This window comes from Solanum verrucosum, unplaced genomic scaffold (genome assembly GCF_900185275.1).
Source record: "Solanum verrucosum unplaced genomic scaffold, falcon-dt-bn FXZP01000009.1, whole genome shotgun sequence".
NCBI lineage: Eukaryota > Viridiplantae > Streptophyta > Magnoliopsida > Solanales > Solanaceae > Solanum > Solanum verrucosum.
The window spans coordinates 4,319,977-4,342,277 of NW_026020231.1; the positions used below are offsets into that span (position 1 = coordinate 4,319,977).

At 35.5% G+C, this 22,301-nt stretch overlaps 4 protein-coding genes across 5 annotated transcripts; 1 reads left to right on the plus strand and 3 right to left on the minus strand.

The window, feature by feature from the left end:
* Positions 1 to 458: 458 nt before the first annotated feature.
* LOC125832421 (uncharacterized) lies at positions 459 to 3,875 on the plus strand. The gene is given in 6 exon segments (XM_049511569.1): positions 459 to 1,270; positions 1,980 to 2,135; positions 3,036 to 3,131; positions 3,214 to 3,303; positions 3,306 to 3,365; positions 3,462 to 3,875. Coding segments are annotated over 6 exon segments (1,155 nt in total). The 5' UTR covers positions 459 to 652; the 3' UTR covers positions 3,597 to 3,875.
* An 804-nt stretch (positions 3,876 to 4,679) lies between these two features.
* Positions 4,680 to 10,091, minus strand: LOC125832675 (uncharacterized). Of its 2 annotated transcripts, none has more exons than XR_007443240.1 (11): positions 9,817 to 10,091; positions 9,620 to 9,697; positions 8,555 to 8,660; positions 8,399 to 8,446; positions 8,047 to 8,270; positions 7,803 to 7,905; positions 7,233 to 7,333; positions 6,945 to 7,119; positions 5,501 to 5,666; positions 5,283 to 5,383; positions 4,680 to 5,196 (listed from the first exon to the last, which is right to left on the minus strand). XR_007443240.1 is itself a non-coding variant. In XM_049511876.1 (11 exons), the coding sequence occupies exons 1-11, from the start codon at positions 10,054 to 10,056 to the stop codon at positions 5,137 to 5,139; spliced, it is 1,407 nt and encodes a 468-aa protein (XP_049367833.1). In that variant the 5' UTR covers positions 10,057 to 10,091; the 3' UTR covers positions 4,680 to 5,136. The 2 variants fall into 2 exon arrangements, 1 of the variants encoding a protein (XP_049367833.1); XM_049511876.1 differs by having other exon boundaries at positions 5,496 to 5,666.
* Positions 10,092 to 10,544: 453 nt separating this feature from the next.
* Positions 10,545 to 14,305, minus strand: LOC125832676 (uncharacterized). Its single transcript, XM_049511877.1, has 5 exons — positions 13,976 to 14,305; positions 13,047 to 13,904; positions 12,747 to 12,855; positions 12,064 to 12,199; positions 10,545 to 10,876 (listed from the first exon to the last, which is right to left on the minus strand). The coding sequence occupies exons 1-5, from the start codon at positions 14,083 to 14,085 to the stop codon at positions 10,758 to 10,760; spliced, it is 1,332 nt and encodes a 443-aa protein (XP_049367834.1). The 5' UTR covers positions 14,086 to 14,305; the 3' UTR covers positions 10,545 to 10,757.
* Positions 14,306 to 15,946: 1,641 nt separating this feature from the next.
* Positions 15,947 to 18,830, minus strand: LOC125832673 (transcriptional regulator DEF1-like). Its single transcript, XM_049511873.1, has 2 exons — positions 17,504 to 18,830; positions 15,947 to 17,159 (listed from the first exon to the last, which is right to left on the minus strand). Exons 1-2 carry the CDS (start codon positions 18,721 to 18,723, stop codon positions 16,322 to 16,324), a joined length of 2,058 nt encoding a protein of 685 aa, XP_049367830.1. The 5' UTR covers positions 18,724 to 18,830; the 3' UTR covers positions 15,947 to 16,321.
* Positions 18,831 to 22,301: the final 3,471 nt, after the last annotated feature.

A 22,301-nucleotide genomic window follows, 5' to 3' on the forward strand; every position in this document is an offset into this window, starting at 1 on the left:
GAGTTGAATCTAAATATGAAATCGATTGATGCTTGTTTCAACTCATTTTAAACCATAAATTGCAGCTTTATTTTTATTTTAAATATATAAAATTTTATATATATCATCTATAATTTTGTTAAAGTGAGATTTTTAATATTAAGCTATTAATTTTTTTCTCATATTTTAACGATAGTATCATCAAAGATGTGGTGTAGTGAATTAATTGCTCCTTCTTTGATCATAAATCTTAGATTTAATTTAGTATGAAAAAATTCTTAGAAAGAACATTCCCCGAGTGAGAACATACATAGTGTGAATTGAAAATAATCCCACTTGAGAGAGCATTTTCTTAAGTGAGATCTTATATAGCGGAAATTTAAAATAGTCGGACTCTAATTGGGGAGGGGGGAGTGGAGTAGAGTATATTCTTTTTCAGTTTTTTTCCTCACCTCTCACTTCATCATTCTTGTGTTTCTCTCCTTCTTAAAATGTTTCTTCTCTGGCTCTGACACCCCCTTATTCTCTCCCTCTCAATTTCACCCTTTTTATCTTCAATATCTTCTCTTTAGTGCTTCTCTCTCTCTACAAAAATCAACATCAATTTTCTTTACAAACCCAAATCTTGAATTCTCCATTGTTGTCTTCTTCACCTTTACTGTGCAGAGCAACTATGCCTGTAGTGTTTTCAGAAAGCTCCACAGTTTCAGAACAGATTAGATACAGAAAACCCAGAACGCAAAACCAACAAGAAACCCAAGATATGGATCCAATTTCTTCTTCTCGCTCCACTAAACCCACCATTTCATCTCTACTTTTAGCACCATTTTCACCTACAAGTCCTACCCATGAAAACTCAACTACCCCCAGTGCCTCTACAGTTTTTTCCACTAAAAAGAAGAACTTTGCTACATTTAGGGGACTGGGTTGTACAGCATCACCGCAAGTGTCGGTTCCTGCTGTGATTAGGACTTCGGCTGACTGGGATCCCAAAAGGGTCAAGAAGAAAAAGCAGAACAGCAACAAGAACAAATCCCTTAATTCTGCTGTTAATGTTGGTGGAGGAGTATCCATTGGCTGCAGTAACTCAGTCCAGAATAATAACCCTTCATCGTCGTCGTCTTCATCAGCACCGTTATCGTTATCATCGAGCTGTGTGGCGGTTCCTGACGTTTGGTGTGGTCCTGGAATTGGATTAACTACTGATGCTGCTTCTGTTGATTGCGTTGTTTCAAGAAGACCCGTGTCTGGGAGGGGAAGAATTGAAAGTGACAAAGTTACGCCTAGAGAGGTACTATTTACTTACTGTTTTCTTAAGCATTTGAATTGCTATGCCAAGTTTGTTGCTTGTTTGTACCCAATTCTGTTTCATTTAGCTAACTATTTGAATTTACTTGTTGATCTTGGTTTCATATGTTCCAAATACCTTTTGAGTTTTAAGCTTTGGATCTGCCTTGGGCTTCTCAGTGGCTTGTTGCTTTTCAGCCTGAAGTAAAGTTTCAATAGTAATATTGTCCTCTAAATAATCCATTAGAGCTTAGTAGATAGCTGATGACAAAAAGTGGGGAAGGTGCCCTCAATGAATTAGGATGTCATCTATTTTAGCTTATGCTCTTTAGGTTTGTCATTTGCGGATATGTCTAATCTTGCATACTACATCTTTCTCTCAAAGAATTGAAGTTGTTGATTATCAAAGTTATTTGGTAAGTCAGACTTGGTCATTCTACAAATAAAAAAAGTCTTGCTTGGTGATCCTTCCACTCCATGTCTCATTGTTGGTTCTGCTTGTTTATCTCGCTCTTGTCCTTGTTTACTTCATTTTCTCACCATTCTCACTTTTGAATCTACCGTATGAATATTTTAAGCTGTAACCTCAGTCAAATAGATCTGTAGGTGAATGTACATGATTTACATTTTATTCTTGATAAAGCTGATTGCAAGGTTCACATGTAAGTTAATTCTAGCAAATCTAACAGTTGTTTCCTTTCCTTTCTGTACAGCGATCTGCATGTCCTATACGAAGAATGGTGAGCCCAGAAGACAACCCTTTTCTGGATATAGAAAGTAGCCTTAGTATACCACGCTCCCAAATAGAGTTATTTGCATCTAGGCATCATCGACATTCTCGCCATGGTTATTCAGAAGGACTTGCAGAGGTGAGTATATACATACTTTACTGCCAAATAGATTAGTTATATCGTGCTGCTTCGCTGCCGTTTATCATGTGAATTGTGTATTGTCGTTCCTATGTGACTGTCCAAGTAAAAGTAAGTTCTCTGGTGCTCACAAGCATCTAGCCCATGATACCACATTGTCTGTCATGTCAATGGTTTTGAGAATATCTATTTTATTGTCAATTGTCATTTTCTTTAGAAGGAACCAGTGTTAGGGCGATGGGTTTTTGCACCAGTTTTTGTCCAGTTTATTACTGGAAAACAGCAACTTGGGCAGTATTACATGCTGATACGTCCTGCTTATCATTTTTGCCTTAGTGTTTCAAATATGTCTGGTTAGATAGGAAGATGGCCCAGCAGATCTTATTTACTTATTTATGTTGGTTTGCTAGGAAGATGCCCAGCATATTGTTTAATGACTTATTTATGTTGGTTAGCTAGGAAAATGCCCAAAATATTGTTTATTGACTTATTATGTTGGTTAGCTAGGAAGATACAACAGTTTCTTGTGATCGTACCATTTAGTTTTGAGTGCCAAATCAAATTAAATGAGACGTCATGCTTAGTCCAAGGAATTGCTCTAGCACCTCAAATCACATGACTTAGTTGATACTCTTGAGCATCATTGACTCAATGCTGTCAAAGTTTGACGTTGGCATTATTTAAAGTGTTTAGAATCAATATGCCTTTGTTCTTATAGAAATCGTCGAATTACTTAATTTGATTTCTGTCTAACTAGTTTCATTAAAGATTCCGAAAATCTGGTAATTGCTTGCCATATTTCATCACTGTTATCTCCTGAATTGTGGGCGGCTGCCATGGAACAACGGGAACCAAATTTAAGGACATAATATACATGATCTTTTTGGGGTGTGATTGCAGATTGTGATGCTTCAAAATAGTCTTATGGGAGGAAGAACAGATGGTCTTGATCGATACCGGAACTGGAGACTAGATGTGGATAACATGTCCTATGAGGCAAGTCATTCCCTTGTCAATCTAGACATCCTTGTTTCTATTTCATATTCTCATAATTAACGACCACCCTTGAAACAAACAGGAATTGCTGGAACTTGGTGACAAAATTGGATATGTCAACACAGGATTGAGAGAAGACGAGATAGCTCGATGTGTTAGAAGAACCAAACCCTTCTTTTGAGTAATTTATCTCTTATCCGCACAGAATTGGAAAGGCAGTGCACTATCTGTCAGGTTTATTTCTAATAATTTGTTAGACATCATTTTTGTTACTTCTTGAAAACATTTTTTGGTTCTAACAGTTGACACATTGTACCTTTCTGAATACAGGAGGAATATGAGGCTGAGGATGAGATGGGGAAGCTGGATTGTGGACATTTCTATCACATTCGTTGCATAAAGCAGTGGCTGAGTCAAAAAAATAGTTGCCCAGTTTGTAAATCTGCAGCTCTGTCTAATAGCTAGACATCAAAAAACAATTCCACCCCTCATGAACCTGTTGGTCTTTTGTATAGCTTCTTCTGTTATCATTACAAGCAAGAAAATTCTTTGCAGGGTGTTTCTATCTGATAGTGATGGTTCTGTTGTTTGAGTGGCAATCCTATGTGGATGGATTGAAACGAGTGGTACACAAAGTATTAGGCTTCTGGTTTGAGTACAGTGATTGAATGGTACAAATTTTATATGTATTGCAAGATAAGTTTCTGCCATCCTATGTCAAGGTTGATTTCGTGCTTCATACTATAATTTGCCTCTTTTTTTTTCTCGTGCCAGTTTAGTTCCTTTGTTTATATTTGCACACTAACCCCTAAATTTGTTACTGGAGGGAAATTTTTTGGGTGATGTCACATATTTTGGTATGTTACATACATATTTCACAAGATCTAGTTTAAGAGGTAATATAAATTTTCAGATTCGAAAAATATTATAAATTGTAATCTTTCTCATATTACAACAATAATATACCCAGTCTTTTCCCTTACCTTGATGAAGTAGAGAGGTTATTTTTGGAAGACCTTTGGCTCCAGTGTTGCATAGAAAAACAGTAAAAGTAAATATATAGAAATAAAGAACAATTCTTCTCATATTAATATGATCGAAAAAATATCATGAAAGAAAGAAGGAGGTCCACTACTCCATATCCATAAAAGGCCAAAACTTCATCTACTGTTCCCTAACCTTTTATCCTCTTTACTTAAATTTTCTATTTTCTACTTGTTTTTCTCGTGTACACTACTGGCCCTACTAGAATAGATGTTAGGTTCAAATTGACAAGTGCTGCACCTGGTATATGTATCTTTATAGAGACGGGTATTTTGGTCAAAACACTTTAAAACTTGACACCATCATATGTTAACATTTAAAGAGTGGACCTTCTTATCATTTTTAGTGCCAATAGCTTTCCAAGTGGGTCACTACAATCCAATAAATGGACCTTGATTCCTTCAATCTCTGATCAATATTGAGGAATAGAAGTAGGCAGGATGTCAAATCAAATGAGAAAAAGATTTAAACAAATACAGGCAAACTCCTCCATAACCTATACCACAAACCAAAAAATCCTCAATGGCCCTCAATACAACTGTTTTACGAGTGAATTGAACTTCTGATGCTTCACAACTACACATTTCTTACCAACCATTTAATGACAGAGGGTTCACAATTAAATATTTATACACATTAAATGAATTTATTAATATAAATACAGGGTAAAGCTGATGAATACGTCCGAACCCATACCTAGTATTGTAGCTCCTCCGCTCTTGCCCACAATGGTTCATAATTACTCATCTTTGAAACTCAATGGACGTATACTTCCTACTAAGATGGTTTGCATGGTCTCCTGGCCTTTTACACCCATCTCATGATCCCACACACTGGGTGTATAACTAACGGTTCAGCTTCTCCCACTGTCGCATGACACTTGCACTGTGGTAGAGGTGGTCAAGTTCTGCCACACCTTCACATGGAACTGGATGCAGAGGATGCTACACTCCGGTGTAGATCAACAGATATCATGTCGACTGAGGAATTCAATTATACGTGGATATACTTGATAGTATGCCTGCATTTACATTGCATCATATTTATAACTAACTTGTACTAGTGGGGTGGCAACTTTTTTGAAATGACTATTTCAATATCACATACCATTCGTCCACCGACTAGATCATAATGGGCATAGTGTGGACCTCGAGGTTCACCAAAAACTTTATAAGTAGCCAAGTTCTCAGGAATCAGCTTGACAGTTTCTAGTACATGAACATGACAGTAAAAAGTTACCAGTCAGCTAATTAAAGAAATGATCGGAAGAAGGTAAATATGTGAGTAAGCATGATAACAAATCACAAATTGACATTCTACCATACACAGCTTCAGGAGGACAAATAAGGTCTTTGTCTCCTGCGAGAGCTAAAACAGGTACATTGGTTTTGTGAAGATGGTCCTTGTAAAAGAAAGTCCCACTTCTATTCCGTAGTCCACCCTTTCCGAAGGCTGTTGATAGCTGTGACAGAAGTTTAGCAGGAATAGTGCCTGCATAAAATGTGGCCATGTGATACTCCATGAATAAAAGCAGTAAAAGCACTCAAAAGTTTTTCTTATTTTCTTTTTAAGTGGGGAGTGTTGGGAGTTTGGGGGATGCAATATTTTAATCTATTGAAGGCTTTGAGAGAGAAGTTAGGTGTGCAAAGTATCATGTTAGCAGTGGTCTAATGATCTCAAAGACAGTTGATGCAACACAATATGACAAAGACACACAATTTATTCATCTAATACTGCTTGGTCAGGGATCTACTTGACAGAGTTTGCTTGAGAAACTAAAGGAATTTCAGAAATAAAAACTACAAAGTCATTTTTCCCACAATAAATGTGAGTATTTCCAAGATAAAGGTTGTTAAAAGTTTGAATGGGAGTACAATACAGAGTAACAAAAACAGAACTTTACAAACTATCTGAGTTCAACTGTGGTAACGCCCTCAGATATAAAACATGCGATGAGACCCACTATTGGAGAAGCAAAAGGTTAGATTCAATTGTGCAATGACATGATAATCGACAACCGTGGATATCTAAGTAAATTAAATAAGATTTCTCGTATAATGACATCTCTCTCAGGAAAATTCTCATATATTAGCTTGAACTGTATGCAAAAACTTGACTGCCTATTGGATATTGATGTTCTAGTGTAATGCCATATGATGATACCAATCTTGTTTAGGATTTCATGCACTTGTTATCCCCTTCCATCAAGTCAACAATTCACCTAAGGTGGAACCAATTATATCAATTCTCTTTAAGACGTTTACTATCAGGATGCAACTAACCGTAAAAAGAAAACATTATGGGTGTGTTCGGTATGGAGGAATTTCCAATTTTCTCATGTTCGGTTGATCAAAATTTTTGAAAAACATGTTCTCTAGGAAAATAAGTTTCTAAAAGTTGAGTAAAATGACTTCCCTAATGCAAGTATGGAAAACAAGTTACACAAGTGACATTCCACATTGATAGTGTCCTCCCACCTTCAATACACCTCATCTTCATTCACACCCCCTGTAGCTCCCATCCCACCACCCCATAACTACTACCCTCTAACTTCTCCTCCTTTAGTATTTGTCTAGATTATATACAAATGCTTTTAGGATAACATATTTTGCTTGTGTATCAAACACAAGAAAATAAGTAAGAAACCCACTTATTTTCCACGGAAAACATTTTCCATCATATCGAACACAGCCTACAAGTCAATCATGTTTTGCATCTCTTTTCAGTGATGACTACGATCTTTTACTAAGAAAACCAGCTCATACTTACAAAAGTTTTTCAAGACAAGCCTCTCAAACAATTCTGGATGCATCATATTTTGTGCAGATATCTGAGGATTTAACCATGACAAGAGATACGGAGGATAGGATGCAAGAGGATAGATGGCTGCGAGTAATGCTCTGACTGGAACAACTGGAAGATTTACAGCTTTTGCAGGATCTACCTGTGCATCCACTAACAATTAAAACCCTCTTCTCATCACATCAGAGATAAAAAATAGGTACGGTCTTTATGAAACCGTAAAGTGCAGTATGTGAAGTGTTTCATTTCACTTACGAAGGGTATAAGCATTTTCATGGATGACCTTGAAGTAGTGTAGTCCAGTGATGAACCCAAAGTGATGACTGAAGCCAACTCAGTGTTCTTTCCTCTGTAACCTGGTAAATCCATACACATTTACAAACATGTATATGTATACTACATGAAGATTACAGATGTAGAGGGGCGGGCCCCAGACGGATTTCTCGGTTTAAAAAAAAGAAAAAAAATTACAGATGTAGTCCCTCTTTCCCCAAATGTGTGGCACTTTTCGCTTATCAAGAGCAGACAAAGTGAGCTTTGACCTAATATCATCATTTAGATATGAGGAGAAGTGCAACTTATAGTGCTTTTTGTTCAGTTTTTAAATATCTGAATTTGTAGATGAATTTATCTACTCCGACTTTAACTATGAGATTTAGTCATTTTGACTCTCGAGGAGTTTTTTTGTTTTTAACAATAAATGAATCCTAGTAGGAATCATTATGAAATTAATCCAAAGATTATTTGACTAACTTTGGCAACCATTTTCTCCCATAATTAAGACTAGGAAGTACAGAAGTCGTAATAGATGAGAAGGCGTTATACCATCTTGTGAGAGCATTGCATACAGCAAGATACCTCCCATGGAATGTCCAATAGCAAGCAACTTTCCATCCTTTGGTTTGCTTTGGTTCCTTATGTAGTCCATCTACATAAGAAAAAACACAAAGGCTAACTAATGCACATCGAGTGCATAAATATGATAATCCTAGGAAAGCTCCTACAATATGATCCACCAGGAGATAAAGAACAATCTGTTCAAAAACTATGCCACGAGATGTCACCTCACCGCTATAGGCACATCTTCTTCCAAGTAATGATCGAAGTCCCAGTTATACTTCCCAATCAGATGAAGCTGTTTCCAGAAATCTCCCAGTGTAATAGAAAAGCGGTTTTGCAAACCAGTAAACTGAGTGATTGGTTGTTGACTTTCATTAATAATCTCTCCAAGTCTGTTACAGAAGTCCCTTAGTTGGCTAGTGATGGAAGAAACTTGTGCTGCATCTCGTAAACCTGAATTTTTTTATCCAAATATGAATGTGATGACCATGCATTCTCCTTTTCAAAAGGGTTTTACAGTTTCACCATTTCTTCCTGATTGATTTTGTATGCTAAGCAATAAGTTATCCATTGTTACTGACCTTCATCAGTTGAGCTAAGTTGCTCTTCAGATATACCCTCAAATTTTCCTGCCAAATTTGTCAAAATTTGCAAGTCATCAGATTGGACAGTATTCCCATTGATAGAAGCATTATTTGCCTCATGAGTCACAGTTAAACCATTTGAATCTGTAGTACCTTGGCGAGGATCCTTTAGACTATTTTTTGCACTCAAGCCTGCTCCTCGAACTTCAAGAATCCAAGTATCAAATCCTTGCCCAGACATATGTCGTGCAAAAGATGACTGCAGAGTAACCAAAATTCTTGATTGAAAGTTAACTGTTGTCTATCTAAAAGTCAAAGACAAACCAGAGGAAAATCAGAAAAAAGTTTTTCAATGAACAAATTTGTTCACACAGATATTTTTTGCTTGTATCTTGAAATACAGAGAGATGAAAGCGGTAAGATCAATCTAAGAAAGCCAACGGAAACAAACCATCGCACCCTCAAGGTTAATGCATTTTGCAATTAGACAGGCACAAAGTGTACAATATTGTGTTTATATACAATAATCAAGTGTGCGAAACTATCTCCACAATCATAGATGGTATGTTAATTTTCACACAGCTGTTAGACATTTAAATAAGTAGATCTTAATCATGGAACATCCATCATATTATTCAATGTAAAAGAACAGTGGTGCCACCTTTAAGGTCTTCTGCACTAATTTGAGACACCAATTGAGAAAATGATGTTATAAGGATGTCCTAGAGATACCAAGACTACAAGAGGTGGAAGTTAGCATATTTCGTAAAGTGGATAGGTTCAAGCCAAAATTATAGTAACAAGGTAATATTCTACGATTACTCTACCCAATCAAAAGCTTTAAATATGTTAGACCAACTTCATTACATGGTGCTTATTGAAGAAACACGTCTGGAAGTTGGTTCAAAAGACTGAGGATTTGAATATGTTCAAAGCTTGAACTGCACCACAAGAACTAAAACAACTTAGATGAATCTACAACCTTTGCTTGCCCAATAATTAACAATAACATTGGAAACATCAGGCCTCCAATCGTCTATTGGTTGTTATGAACCAATAACTTCTACATAAATTCTTATGATAATACAAATTACAATTAAGGCTTAAGAAGACTAGAACCAATATATATATATATATATATATATATATATATACGAACTCAATCAGCAAGAGGCATGTTGATAGCTGGATGGAAAGGAAGAAAAAACAGAGACTTACACCAGGAGCAAGATCATAGCCAATGGCATTAGTGCCCACTCCAGACAATAATAACAGAGGATGATTCCTGCGGCTCCGCTGCACACACATTTTCATAATTATATATGCATAATTTCTTTTCTGAATTTCTATATACAGAGAGAGAGAGAGAGAGAGTGTGTGTGTGTGTGTGTGTGTTTGATTCCAATGTAGAGAACCTGCGATGAAGGCAAGTAGCGCCATAGGGCGAGATTCCATTCATTGTTGGGAAGGGGAACGTAATGAAGCTCATCTGCCGTACAAACAGAGGGCTTAGGGGTCGTTCTACCATCACCGGCGCTAGCACTGATGCAGAGTCGTCTCAGCCGCTGCGGCGGACTACCGGCGGCGGAGAAAGAAAGAAGTGCAGCCGCCGAATGAATCGCCCAACGGAGATCCGATTGAGGAAACGCAATCATTTTAATTGGAATTAAACAGTATAATCATTAATACCTAAGTTCTGAATTTCCAAATACCAAGTTCCCTTTCATTGCCTTCATTTATTCTTGCTTTCAATTTTCAACGAGGGGTATTATATGCATGCAACATATGTTACGTGTCCGGTTGAACTTTTTTAATCATATTAGTTTTTTTAATAAATCAGTAGAAAATATAGAATTTTTTTAGTACTTTATTTTTGAATAATTTGAGATAACTTTAAATTAAAAAAATACGATTCAATGAATTATATAACAGATTTTTTATTTACTTGTGATTAAGAAATAGCTATCTTAGATGATGCGTGAAAGAGAGAAGTGGCTTATGGCGTACACAAATATTTGAATTCTTATCGAATTAGTGAATGAAAAAGAGACGCAATGGAGTAACATCAATCATCAACACAAAAATCTTCTCACTAGTGTGAGAAACACTGTCCAATTAGAAATTAAGTGGAGGACATAGATACAAAATTGCAAATCCAGAACTGGTGTCATATTCTAAAAAATTATGTCCATTCATGTTCAGTAAAATATCTAATTTGTATACAAAAATAATTGAGATTTTTCTTATAAGAGTGTAGTTGTGATTGATAAGCAAGGAGGGGAAGAAATTAATAAATATCCCAAATGAAGTTCGCAGCTAAGATTTTAATCTTTGAATGTAAAAATGCAAGCATGATTCAGAATTTCATCGAAGAGTTTACAAGAGAAAGAAGGTGTTTAGCAATTTCAATAGATGCATTCGGCTTCGCAGTCTTGAGAGCTCTCTCAGACATCTCCGTCATCAATCTCTCATTATCTGCAAGAAACACCGTTACATAATGGAGGTTGCATCAGGAGAATCGATGCAATAATTTTTACATAATTAGCACAACTGACCAGAAGAATAACATGATTTAGGGAACAAGTTAAACATGCATCTAGAGCAGCCAAAATAGAGGATGCTAAAGTGCAAAATTGATTGGCAACTCCACTCCATACACAAAAAATTTTAAGAAGTAGGAAGCCATTAAACTAGACCATGGTAAAAGAGTTATCCATTTGAAGAAAATACAACTAGAACGAGTAGAACACATCTACTCTACAACAAGACTCCTGGTTCTTTTTTGAAATTTTGGTGTTTGGTATAACACCTCCTATATGCCATTCTATGCAAGGGGTTGTTATATGTCTATTTATGCAATCTAAACATATGTTGGCCATTTACAGAAAAAGCTATGTACTATTGACATTGTTATCCAATCTAGTAGGATGTAGGTATGACATGGATATGTGAATTCCATAAGGAGATGATGAGCACAATATAATTTGTGAAGCACTCGTATCCCTTATCTTCAGCAACTTAAAGGAACTAAGCAATGTGTATCAATGATCTCTTATTCGTTTATAGTGACAATTGTGAGACTGGCTATTGTTTATTTCACCTTTCTGTGAATTCTTGTTTATATGGAGATATACTAAAGATAGGAATGTATAAAGACTTAAAAATCTACATATATGACAACCAATAATGGCAACCTCCCCCTCCCTCTCTGTCTCTCTTTATGTCTCAGGTGTGTCAAAGATTCTGTGATTACTGATATGAGAGCGAGCAGTCTGGTAAATGTAACTGCATTCTCTTTCAGCAGATTTCTAATATGTGAGGATAGCTTTAGAGATATTTCAGGTTACAAGACTAAAATTACCATATCTCTTGTACTAAGTTCAATGAATATGAACTTAGCTGCAGTCGAACCAATTACTAACACCAGGTATATTTATAGCCATGATACTATGCTCTAACTCCAGCCTCGCTAGTTTTAAATATTATAAGTGACATCATGGACATACAGAGTTTCACATTCCGAATCAAAATCATTGATATTTAGATCAAGACAAAACGAAAGGTAACAAAACCATGAAAGCAAAATGATGATTGGATTGTTTTTCTGACTAACTGCAAATATAATGAGAATAATTCCTCACATACAAGACAGATTACCATACCTAAAATTTCTTCAATAGAACTTTTAAGAGTAAGAGAGTCAAGTTCATCTTCAGTTATAACCGTTGAACCAACCAAATCAGCCATTAGACAAGCATTGTGAAATTGATGTCCTTCAGTCACATTCGGCGAAGGTATCTGCAAGAATTTCAAGGAAAAGTTATAAAGAAGTGTTTTGCCAAGATTAGTATACTAATATTTCAAGGAATCTGAAGTAACAGAGTTATAAAAACAAGGAGGAAAAATAGGTGTGTGTGTCTACATATAGGTTCTTTTCAATAACCAGTAGAAAGAAGAAGCTACACTTCCACGATGATCAGCTAAAACATGAATCAATTCGGTTAGGTGATGCAAATCCTAAGGAAAGGAATATCAGCTGATCAAGTTAACAGTTACTTCCATATACTAGGCCATAATGAGCAGAAACATGCAAAAATGTTAGACAAAAGATATCAGAACAAGGCCAAAATAAGTTTTGGACAGGCCCAAAGCTAGTCAAATTAAATGTCTATAAATAGAATTGAAGTTGTACATCGTAGACAACGATCATCATCTACATTTTTCCTACATTCCAGTATCACTTTCTTTAATAGTTTGTACATTCATAAGTTTTCATTTAGTTCATTCCAATCATCCAATATTTTCTTTGGCAACACTTAGTACCCTATAGAATGTGTTTACTTACCAGAATACTAGGTTTCCCAGCAGTTAAGATCTCAGTACAGATCATTGCTCCAGCTCTAGATACAACAAGGTCTGCAGCTGCATATGCTAAATCCATGGAGTGCAAGAACCTTCACCAAGTTAGGATCAAATCAGATTAAAACGGAGAAAAGGATATCTCTTTCTTAACGAAAACTTAGAAGCCTGAAATGCAAAATTTGCCATAAAGTAATACACAATTGTCTAGTCTAAATCAGGATATAAAACATTTGCAGCTCTAATGACAAAAGGCATTGAGCTGTTAAAACGAAACAACACTCACGGGGTAATGTATAATCGGGGATGAAATTTCACGAGGCTCTCCATCTCATCATATGCTAAGACCCCGGTTTGCCATATCAAAAACAAGTCTTTCCGTTCTTTTAACATCTCAGAATACAAATGCAAAATAGCAACATTAAGTGCATTAGCACCCAATGAGCCTCCAAGAATCAATACCACCTTACCATCCCCCTTCCCTACAACTGCATTTGAAAAGAAATGACGCCTTCCCACGGCCTTAGACGCATATTGCCTCAAAGACAATCTCACTGGATTTCCGCACACCACGCATTTGTTCTTTTGCCAAAAACAATCAACACTAGAATTAAATGCAACAAACACATTATATGCAAATAAAGAAAGCACCCGATTAGCGATTCCGGGTACTGAATTTTGTTCTTGAATTGCAAGTTTAATGCCTTTGAGACTTGCAGCTAAGCAAATTGGAAATGAAACAAACCCCCCAGTTCCAATTACTATATGGGGTTTGAATTCTTTAAATATTTGGAAACTTTTAATTAGGGATTTGACGAGAACAAAAGGGAGGACGAATAAGTTGTAGAGAGAGAAAAAGGGCCGGCCTAATGGTGCAGCAGGAATCGGTTCAAAGGAGTATCCTGCTGTTGGCACTGCGGTGCTTTCCATTCCAGTTTGAAGTCCAACAAAGAGAATTTGGGCATTTGGGTCAAGGACTTTAAGGTCGTCAGCAATGGCAATCGCCGGATAAATATGGCCTCCGGTGCCCCCTGCAGCCAATATGATTCGAAGGGTATCAGTTGTAGCAGGTGCTTCTCCGGATGCATTGGTGCTTTGATTGTTGGGTTTGTTGAGAGAGAGACAGTTACTGATCTTGAGATTCCTGAAAGAATTTATACATATTAGATACAAAACAAAAGTTGTAGTTTATACATAAGAGAAATAGAGCCTTGCCTAGATTGAAGTTGAATGGAGAGGGCAAAAGTTAAGGATTTGGGAACGGAGAATTGGGTTTTAAAGTACCGGCAGCTCGGGGAAGAGGGTGAATTAATGGCTGTTAACATGATTAACAAATAAATATGAAGAAAACAGAATCAAGACACATTTGTCTGCTCAAAGATTGGAGCTTTACTAGATTCTGAATCTACAGTAATGTTTTAAATTAGGTTGGTAGATGAATATAATCTTGAGTTCTTGTTTTATGTCCAATAATTAATGTTTTCACAACTCCCAACCTACTGTGCAAAAGGTCCCATGCAGGTCTCTTTCAAATTATTTATCTTAATCAGTGTGTTCTTTAAGTTTATCTAACTTCTTTGTCATTTGATTGAAGAGGTGAACAATCTCCGTTGTTCGTTCATGGATCTGTCTTAGTAATCATCATTCAACGAGGATTCGAAGTCTGTAAGACAGACAATACGAATAAGGCACACAGGTAAGTGTAAATCTCCATTTTAACTTATGTGGTGATATCTTCCAGTGGTACATGAATTTCTATAGGTGTTTGAACATGAATTGGTTGATATTGATGACATATGGTAATAAATTACATTAAGTAACTGTAGCCAAATGTACTACATGTTACATATTACACACCATATATATGTCATATGTTAAGGGGTTAAATTTATGACCAAAAAAAATTAGAGCTTGATTCAAAAAAATTATGTAAATTTGTGGAAATAACTGAACTACGTGGGTATTTGCCAATGACAAACCTAGAAATTTCTTTAACAATGACATTGTGACAGTGCAGCTGCCTTATTAACTAATGGTTTTTATGGTCATTCCATTTGAGATTTTACATACAGCAAATTTTCTTCAGCCATACTTAAATTTGAACTTGTCTTGACTGATAGAGAATTTCGTCGCCATCTGTTTATGATACTAAAGACACTCATCTGTTGGAAATCATTTTATTTTATATTTCTTGATGACTGGTTAATGAATTTGCACATGCTCTTTGTTTTGACGGCATGTGAGTTTTAAGTAGAAAACTATGTGCTTGCAAAGCAGTATGCAGCATGTAAACATTGAGCAATTAGTAAATATCATAATTATAATTCCATTTGATTATTATTCATATGAGTTTAATTTCTGACAATTCTGTTCTTATTTAAGTGACAAAAATCAGAGGGTTTTCCCTTTTTCAAGGAAGGGGTGTCAGGCAGCCCATGTTACATGGAATAGCAACTATAGTCTGTAGTTGTATCATGTATGAGATATAATAAGCCAGATAGCTGCATTTGTAAGTGGCACACCTATTTTACAACTCTCAATCTGATAGCCAATTCGAAGTCAAAATTATTTTATTGATTGAACATCCTATGGGGACTCCACATTCAGAGAACATGATTCGGTTGACTTACCTGGTAGTGTTGGTGCTGCAGTATGTTAGATCTGCTAGCCAATTGAGCTAATCATGATTATTTATCTGATAAGCTGAAACATAAAGATAACTGGATGTAAAAGGAAAAAGATGATGATCTGTTTAAAAATTTTGTTTGGTTCATCTGATTCGTGTAGCTAGAACTGAATCATGAAAGAAGGATTAGTTTTAATGGAAGGCAAGAGGCAATTCAGCTTGTTTTTGTATTAACTATTTCTCTCGTCTTTTGCTTGTTAAGGATTTATGATTTGTGTTGCTAGCTATAGAAATCATCCTATTCCTTTTTTCTTACGCTTGTTAATAACACTTCACTTGAATTTTGAATTGAAGTGCCTATAGGCTATAGCAATTCTTTTGGTCTCTATAAGTTCAGGAAGTGTTGTATTCTGACTTGATTGAACTAGAGTTTGTTATGTCGTCCCATTGGACTGAGCTCATGGTTTTCTTAACCATAAATGACACATTTCTGAATAACGCACCATCAAACAACTTCAGTAGGCTTCAACATATTATATTGAGCTCAACATGATGCAGATATCAAGAGCATGTTACCTGAGGAAACCAATTCTTCTCCTTTTTTATATAATCCAGAGAAGCATAAATGAAATGAATGTTGTTGACCAAAGAATTAGTCTATAGGTTTTTTATTATCCAATACCAGTTATTTTAAGACAATATATGACCAAAGGTGGAGCAATAACTACATGGAAAGCAATTACAACATTGTTCTTCATTTCACCTTATGACACCACATGCAAGTATGTTCTTAGCCCTATCATAGCAGCAGCATGTTGTAGGATGAAGAATACCATGATACCCTTATTCTCTGCCATAATATACTTCATACTGTAAAAAAAATAAAATTACACTTGATATCAAATCTTTGAACGGCTTGGTTTTATTTATAGAGGCTATGAAGTTCTGTTCTGAGTTGTGGTATTCTCCGCAGCTAGCTGTGCTGTAGCCTGTGATAGTAAAACTGCAGTGTTAGGGGTCATAGTTTGGTAATGAGAAGGAAGTGTTGGAGCTGTTTGTTGGGCATAGAACACCTGGTCATGCACAGGATGAGAATATTCATAGCCGTAATTAGCAGCGCCATTAGGAACAGTAGCCATTTGCTGTGATGGAGGAGGAACCTGGGATAGGCCGTAATACTGTTGATGATATTGACTTGAAGGAACTTGAACTACTGTTTGATTTGCTGGGGTAGCTGTTATGTATACATTGGCAGGCATTTCAGGCTTAGAGGACTGGATTGTCCTTGCTGGATAAATAGGTGGGAGAGCTTCTTTAAACGCTGCTGAGGATGAAACCGTTGTTGGATTTGGTGGTGTTAGCTGCTGGTTAGAAGCTACAGCACTAGCATCAGCTATATTAGATTGCACTGTCAAATTATACTGTTGAGTCTGAGGTACTGGCACATAATACATTTGATACTGCTGATCCATTTGTTGATGAAGTGGTTGCTGGGTTGGGGGTGCATACATTTGATAGTAAGACGGGACTGCCACTGGACCTGTTGCAGTATGTTGGATGTAATGCGCATTGGCAGGAACGAACTGCTGCTGCTGCTGCTGATTTTGCTGTGGAACTTGCATAACTACAGAATCTTGAACTTGCTGCATCTGAATTTGAGAGTTATAGTCCATAACAGCTGGATGCATTCTGGTCTCGCGACCTGTTGCTGGAGATGCATCTTGGTAAACCGTGTGTTTCGAGAAGGATGTACCTGATGCGATGCTGCTATCACTGGAAAACATCCAAAATATTTTAGTTGATGAAAGTATAAAGTTCTCAATGATTTTAATCTCTAGTATGATAAAACATGCTAAAAGTGAAGACTGAAGAGCAATAATTACCTTCAAGTCCTGTTATCTCTTTGTGGTTACTAGTTCTTTTTGTTGTTTAGATCTAAATAATATGTCTAAAGCTATTATTTTAGATGCCAAAACTCTTAAATAAGAGCATAGGTCCTACGATGGAATCTTGAGTATAAAATTTTGAAGAGCTGTATGATAATTACTGAGATGAGGTTTGTGTTTCTTAGATGTCATGCTATTTTTGATTGATCTTGGACATAGTGATAATTATACCTTGCTACAGAATCAGGTGATTGCAAGTTGTAACCTCCAGCATGCTTTGAATCAGGTGATGGCAAGCTATAACCATCTCCAACTTTCCGCTGAATAGGCTGTAAAGGCAATGGAGGCTTTCGGCGTCCAGAGGGTGCACCATGATCTGATTTCTCATCATCAGAGATAACCCGGCCATGATGTTCCCCTGTAGCTGGTGCAGCGTTCACCAAGGTAGCTGATGACATAACGGCTGCACCACCAATTACAGTAGGAAGAGGTGGCGTTGCAGCTTGTGCAGCCAAATGAAGGTAACCATCATCCAGATTTTGTGTATTTGAAGCTACATTCATGTGTGAAAACTGCTCATCTAACCCGAGCATCTGATCATGGAATCTTGCATTCATTTGACCATCTTCTGCTCTAACCTTAATTTGAGGCAAATTTGGCATAGATGGGGATGAAACACTTGATTCAAATGATGAGGTTGTTTCAACCATTGGTGAATCAGGCATAGTGGATTGCACTTCTTGGATTACATTCTTTGCCATTTGCCTATTGTTTACAGCCATTGACTCATTCTGAGCATGATCCAAGTTTACACCAGAATCACTTTTGGGAATCCTTTCAAGCTCCAGAAAATTACCCTCTGCAGCTGAATCAGAAAGTCCTCTAGAAAGCAAGCTAGCATTGTTAAGAGCATCAACAAACCACGTTTCAGATTTAGAATCAGCAAGGAGGCAACCCATAGAGGCTGCAGTTTCAGGTTTGGCAAGAAAAAGGAACAAACGAAGACGAGACGGTTTCAAAGGGGAAGCTGACATTGCACGATCATATTCTTCGATCATGTTATCCAAGTCTTCATCAGTTGTGACAGATACAAGGGAGTCAAGTTCTTCATTAGGGAGCTGATACTTGAGGGAAAATCCGCGCCCATTGAGGAGAGTATGGGAAAGGCGAGATTGAAGATCAGCAAGGGAGGACTGACGCTCAGCAACCACAATGCGCGTGTCACCACCAACATAGCAGAGGGACTTATCATGGGGACGAGGAATAATGTGACCACCATAGCTGCATATGAGGCGGAGTTTGGCACCAGGTACTAGTGCCAACGACTCCTGATCCCATGTATCATTTTGCCGGGAGCGCGGTGAAGAGCTGGCAGAATCTGAATAGTTTTGTTGGGCAATGGTAACTATTGGAGTGGCAGGGATATGGGATGGAATAGGTGGAGGATCCATTGACTTCAGATGGAAAATGGCCTAATGAGAACTCTACTGCTGAAGGCTTATTTTGGGGAGAATAGTGTATAACAATAGGAGTAATTTAAAATAGTTGTAGTATTTATTATATATATATATCATCAAAGGTTACAGCTAGCATATTAACAGAGAGAGGGAAACAGAGTTCAAAAACTTACTGGCAACAGCTAATATAAGTGAATGGGGAGATGCATTTATCTATGGAACTTTATTTGGTGTCCATGATAAGTAGTATAGTAATATAATAGTATTTGACACTATTATTTTAATGAGTAAGTTTACCACAATGGTGGTTGAGAGAATGAACTGTTTATATAATTCTCTAACTCACCGACATGGGTTGTGCCGCAGTGGTGAGACTGTTTCACCCTTAACCAAAGGTTTCGAGTTCGAGCCTTGGGTATGAAGAAAATCTTGTTGGGAGGAGCACCACCCCCGAATGGGCCCTGCAGAGCGCGATTCGAATTTAGTTGGAGTTTCAATGTGGACTCTGGACACCGGCTGGGAAACCAAAAAATAAATTAAAAAATCTCTAACTCGTGAACTAGTTTTTAAAAATGAGTTGGCGATTAAAGTCTATTTTTTCATATGATATCAAAGTAAAATTGATTTATGTTACGAGCATATTTCTGATGGAATTCGTTGAAAATATGTGTTTTTAATGTATAATTATATGGAGTATTATAATTTGACCCATATATTGTGGTTGTCAAACACTCCATAAGTCCGCTATTGCCTCAGTTATCACTTTAATGAACTTTTTTTTTTTTATGAGGAATAAAATCCAAGTTAAGATTCATTTTCTATACAAACCATTTTATAAGAATTTGAATTTTTAAAGTACAACAAATTGTTACTTCTAAAACATTTAATGAACTAATTTTTTTTTTTATGAGGAATAAAATCCAAGTTAAGATTCATTTTCTTTACAAACCATTTTATAAGAATTTGAATTTTTAAAGTATAACAAATTGTTACTTATAATACATATAATGCATGTTAATACAATTTCAAAAGATTCAAGAATTTAATATTTCAATTCACTCTAAAAATTAAAGAATTGATCTTTATACTGCAAGACCCATTATTCTCTTCAGTATCAAAATCATATTTTAATATATATATATTTGCCAGAATGGATTCTTTGTAGTACAAAGGGGGGGTTGAAGGATCACATGGGGGATTTTATCGAAGAAACCAAAAGTGAGTTAAGACTTGGGAAATGGTAGGACAACATTCAGGCTATTTGCCACATGAGATGTTACGCGGATGGGATTTTGAGGCTCGATTAATTTAAATTTATTTGTTTTTAGAATCGAAGTTCTACTCCAAAAGGTGAAATGTTTATCAAAGACAATATTATTCTCCGACTCAAAATTTTAAATTCGAGATCTCTTTTACAGATGGAGAAATATTTTATAGAGTCAAACTTGTGATTTGAAGTTAATGAGTTTCTGCAACATACCCCTTTCAATGGAATGAGTGACATGAGCGTAAAGAGTTCACACGTACCCCTTTCAATGGAAAATTACACTATTTTCTTATTTCTTTAAATGTCCTTACTTCTTCATATTTTGAACCGTCTTACCCACCGATCTCTTTTTTTATTTTTTGGTGGCGCAATGCATGCATGAGAAGTAGCGAGGGTAGTGGCGGATATTAAAAGCAATCCAAGTTTCCATAAAAACTTTAGCTTAAGATTTGCGAAGTTTGTACTCTCCGTGTGGAAACCCAATGGCATTGGAATGGAGATCCAAAAGACACCAAAAATAGTTTGTTTGTTTTTTCAAAAACATAAATAATTTTTATCACATTTTTCATCATTGAGTTTAATGAAGTTTGAATAGTCGCAGATTCAATCATAAACTCATAGGTTAAAAGGAAATATTTTGCGAGCAAATCTTTATATATACTATATATATTTAAATTTAGATATACATTTTAAAATTTGAATTTATCTGAATTTGAAATAAAAAACACTCGAGAATAAAATAAAAATAAAGGAGTGATATATTATAGCGTGGGCCGTGGGTTGGACTTTGGACTTAGATGATGTTGAAATATGATAAGAGCAATTCAAACTTGATACATAGTTAAATTATGTTATGTGCATGATTCATGAATCTTCCCTAATAAGTACTTTCACTATCTTTAATTACTTGTTCGCTTTTAAATTGGCACACCTATTAAGAAAATAATTATTGACATAGTAAATTTACCATTTTACCTCTATTAATTATGAAGTGGATGAATTAAAAACTTAAGATTTTCAAGAAGTTCTACATTACAAAGTAATTAATTGAAAGTATAATAGGTAAAATAAAATTGTCCTTTCTTGATTTATCAAAGAACAAGTAATTAGGAATAACTAAAAAATAAAAAATGGACAAGTAATTAAGAATAGAGAGAATAATAACTAATAAGGAACCCATTTAATATGGGATACTTGATGGGTACTAAAAGACACAACTTAAATGTTACACACCCAAAAGAAAAAGAAAAAGTATTATTTATTGAACTTAATTAAGTCAAAAAATATTTTTATAAATGTCAAATTCATGTGCATGTCGACTTGATCAACCAAAAGCGTAGTGAACTATGTCACATCTACGTTACCTAAAGTTAAAACTAAGTTCATGCATAATCAGCAATGGATAATATTTTTAAAAATGAAATTATTATAGTTCATAAAGTAATAACTTATTGAGAGACAATTTGATTAATATTCGGAGTTAAATTAGATTATATTAATTTAATACCAAAATTTAGATATCTAAATACTACATGAGAAACACTATAAGTTAAATATTTTTTTTCTTATATCAATATGATGAAATTAATAAATACATCTTAAAATATTAATTAAAATTTATATAGTTTGACTCTAAGAAAATGTGAAAAATAATTTGGGAAGGAGGGAGTAGTTTCGGACAAATAATTAAGAAATATAGTTCACCTACTAGATCGGAATTAACTTCAATCCTTTTCCTCGCAAATTTCCACATTTTTTTCCTTTTCCTATTGGAGCACAATCAAGATTAAATAGAGCGATATAATCAATTATTCATATAGCTAATCTCAATTTGTTTAAGATTGAAGCGTTGTTACATATTTCGAGACTCTTAGCTCAACTGTTTGAGAGGTTTCTGATTTATTTCAACAAAATTGACAAAAAAAATTGTGGATTAATTTTTTTTTATAAAAAATCTAATTCTTTTAGTTACTTTTACAACACTCATATAACTTAACCAATTTAGGAATTGACTAAAATATTACTCAAGCAAGGCGTAAATCCTGGCTTAGAGAAAAGAAACTTTACTTTTTATTTATTTAACAGAAGTATGTATTATGGCACATAATCCTAACAAATAACTTTTAGTTTTATTTTCGTGTTTTTTCTACACATCTTCAAATCTATATATATAAAATAATATAAAGGAGAAACATAGAAAATGTGATGTGTCACATCTCAATGACTTCCAATAAATTCCTCCATTCATATAGTATATATTTTTCTCTTCTTTTTTTTTGAGATTTTTTCTTTATTCTTTTCATTA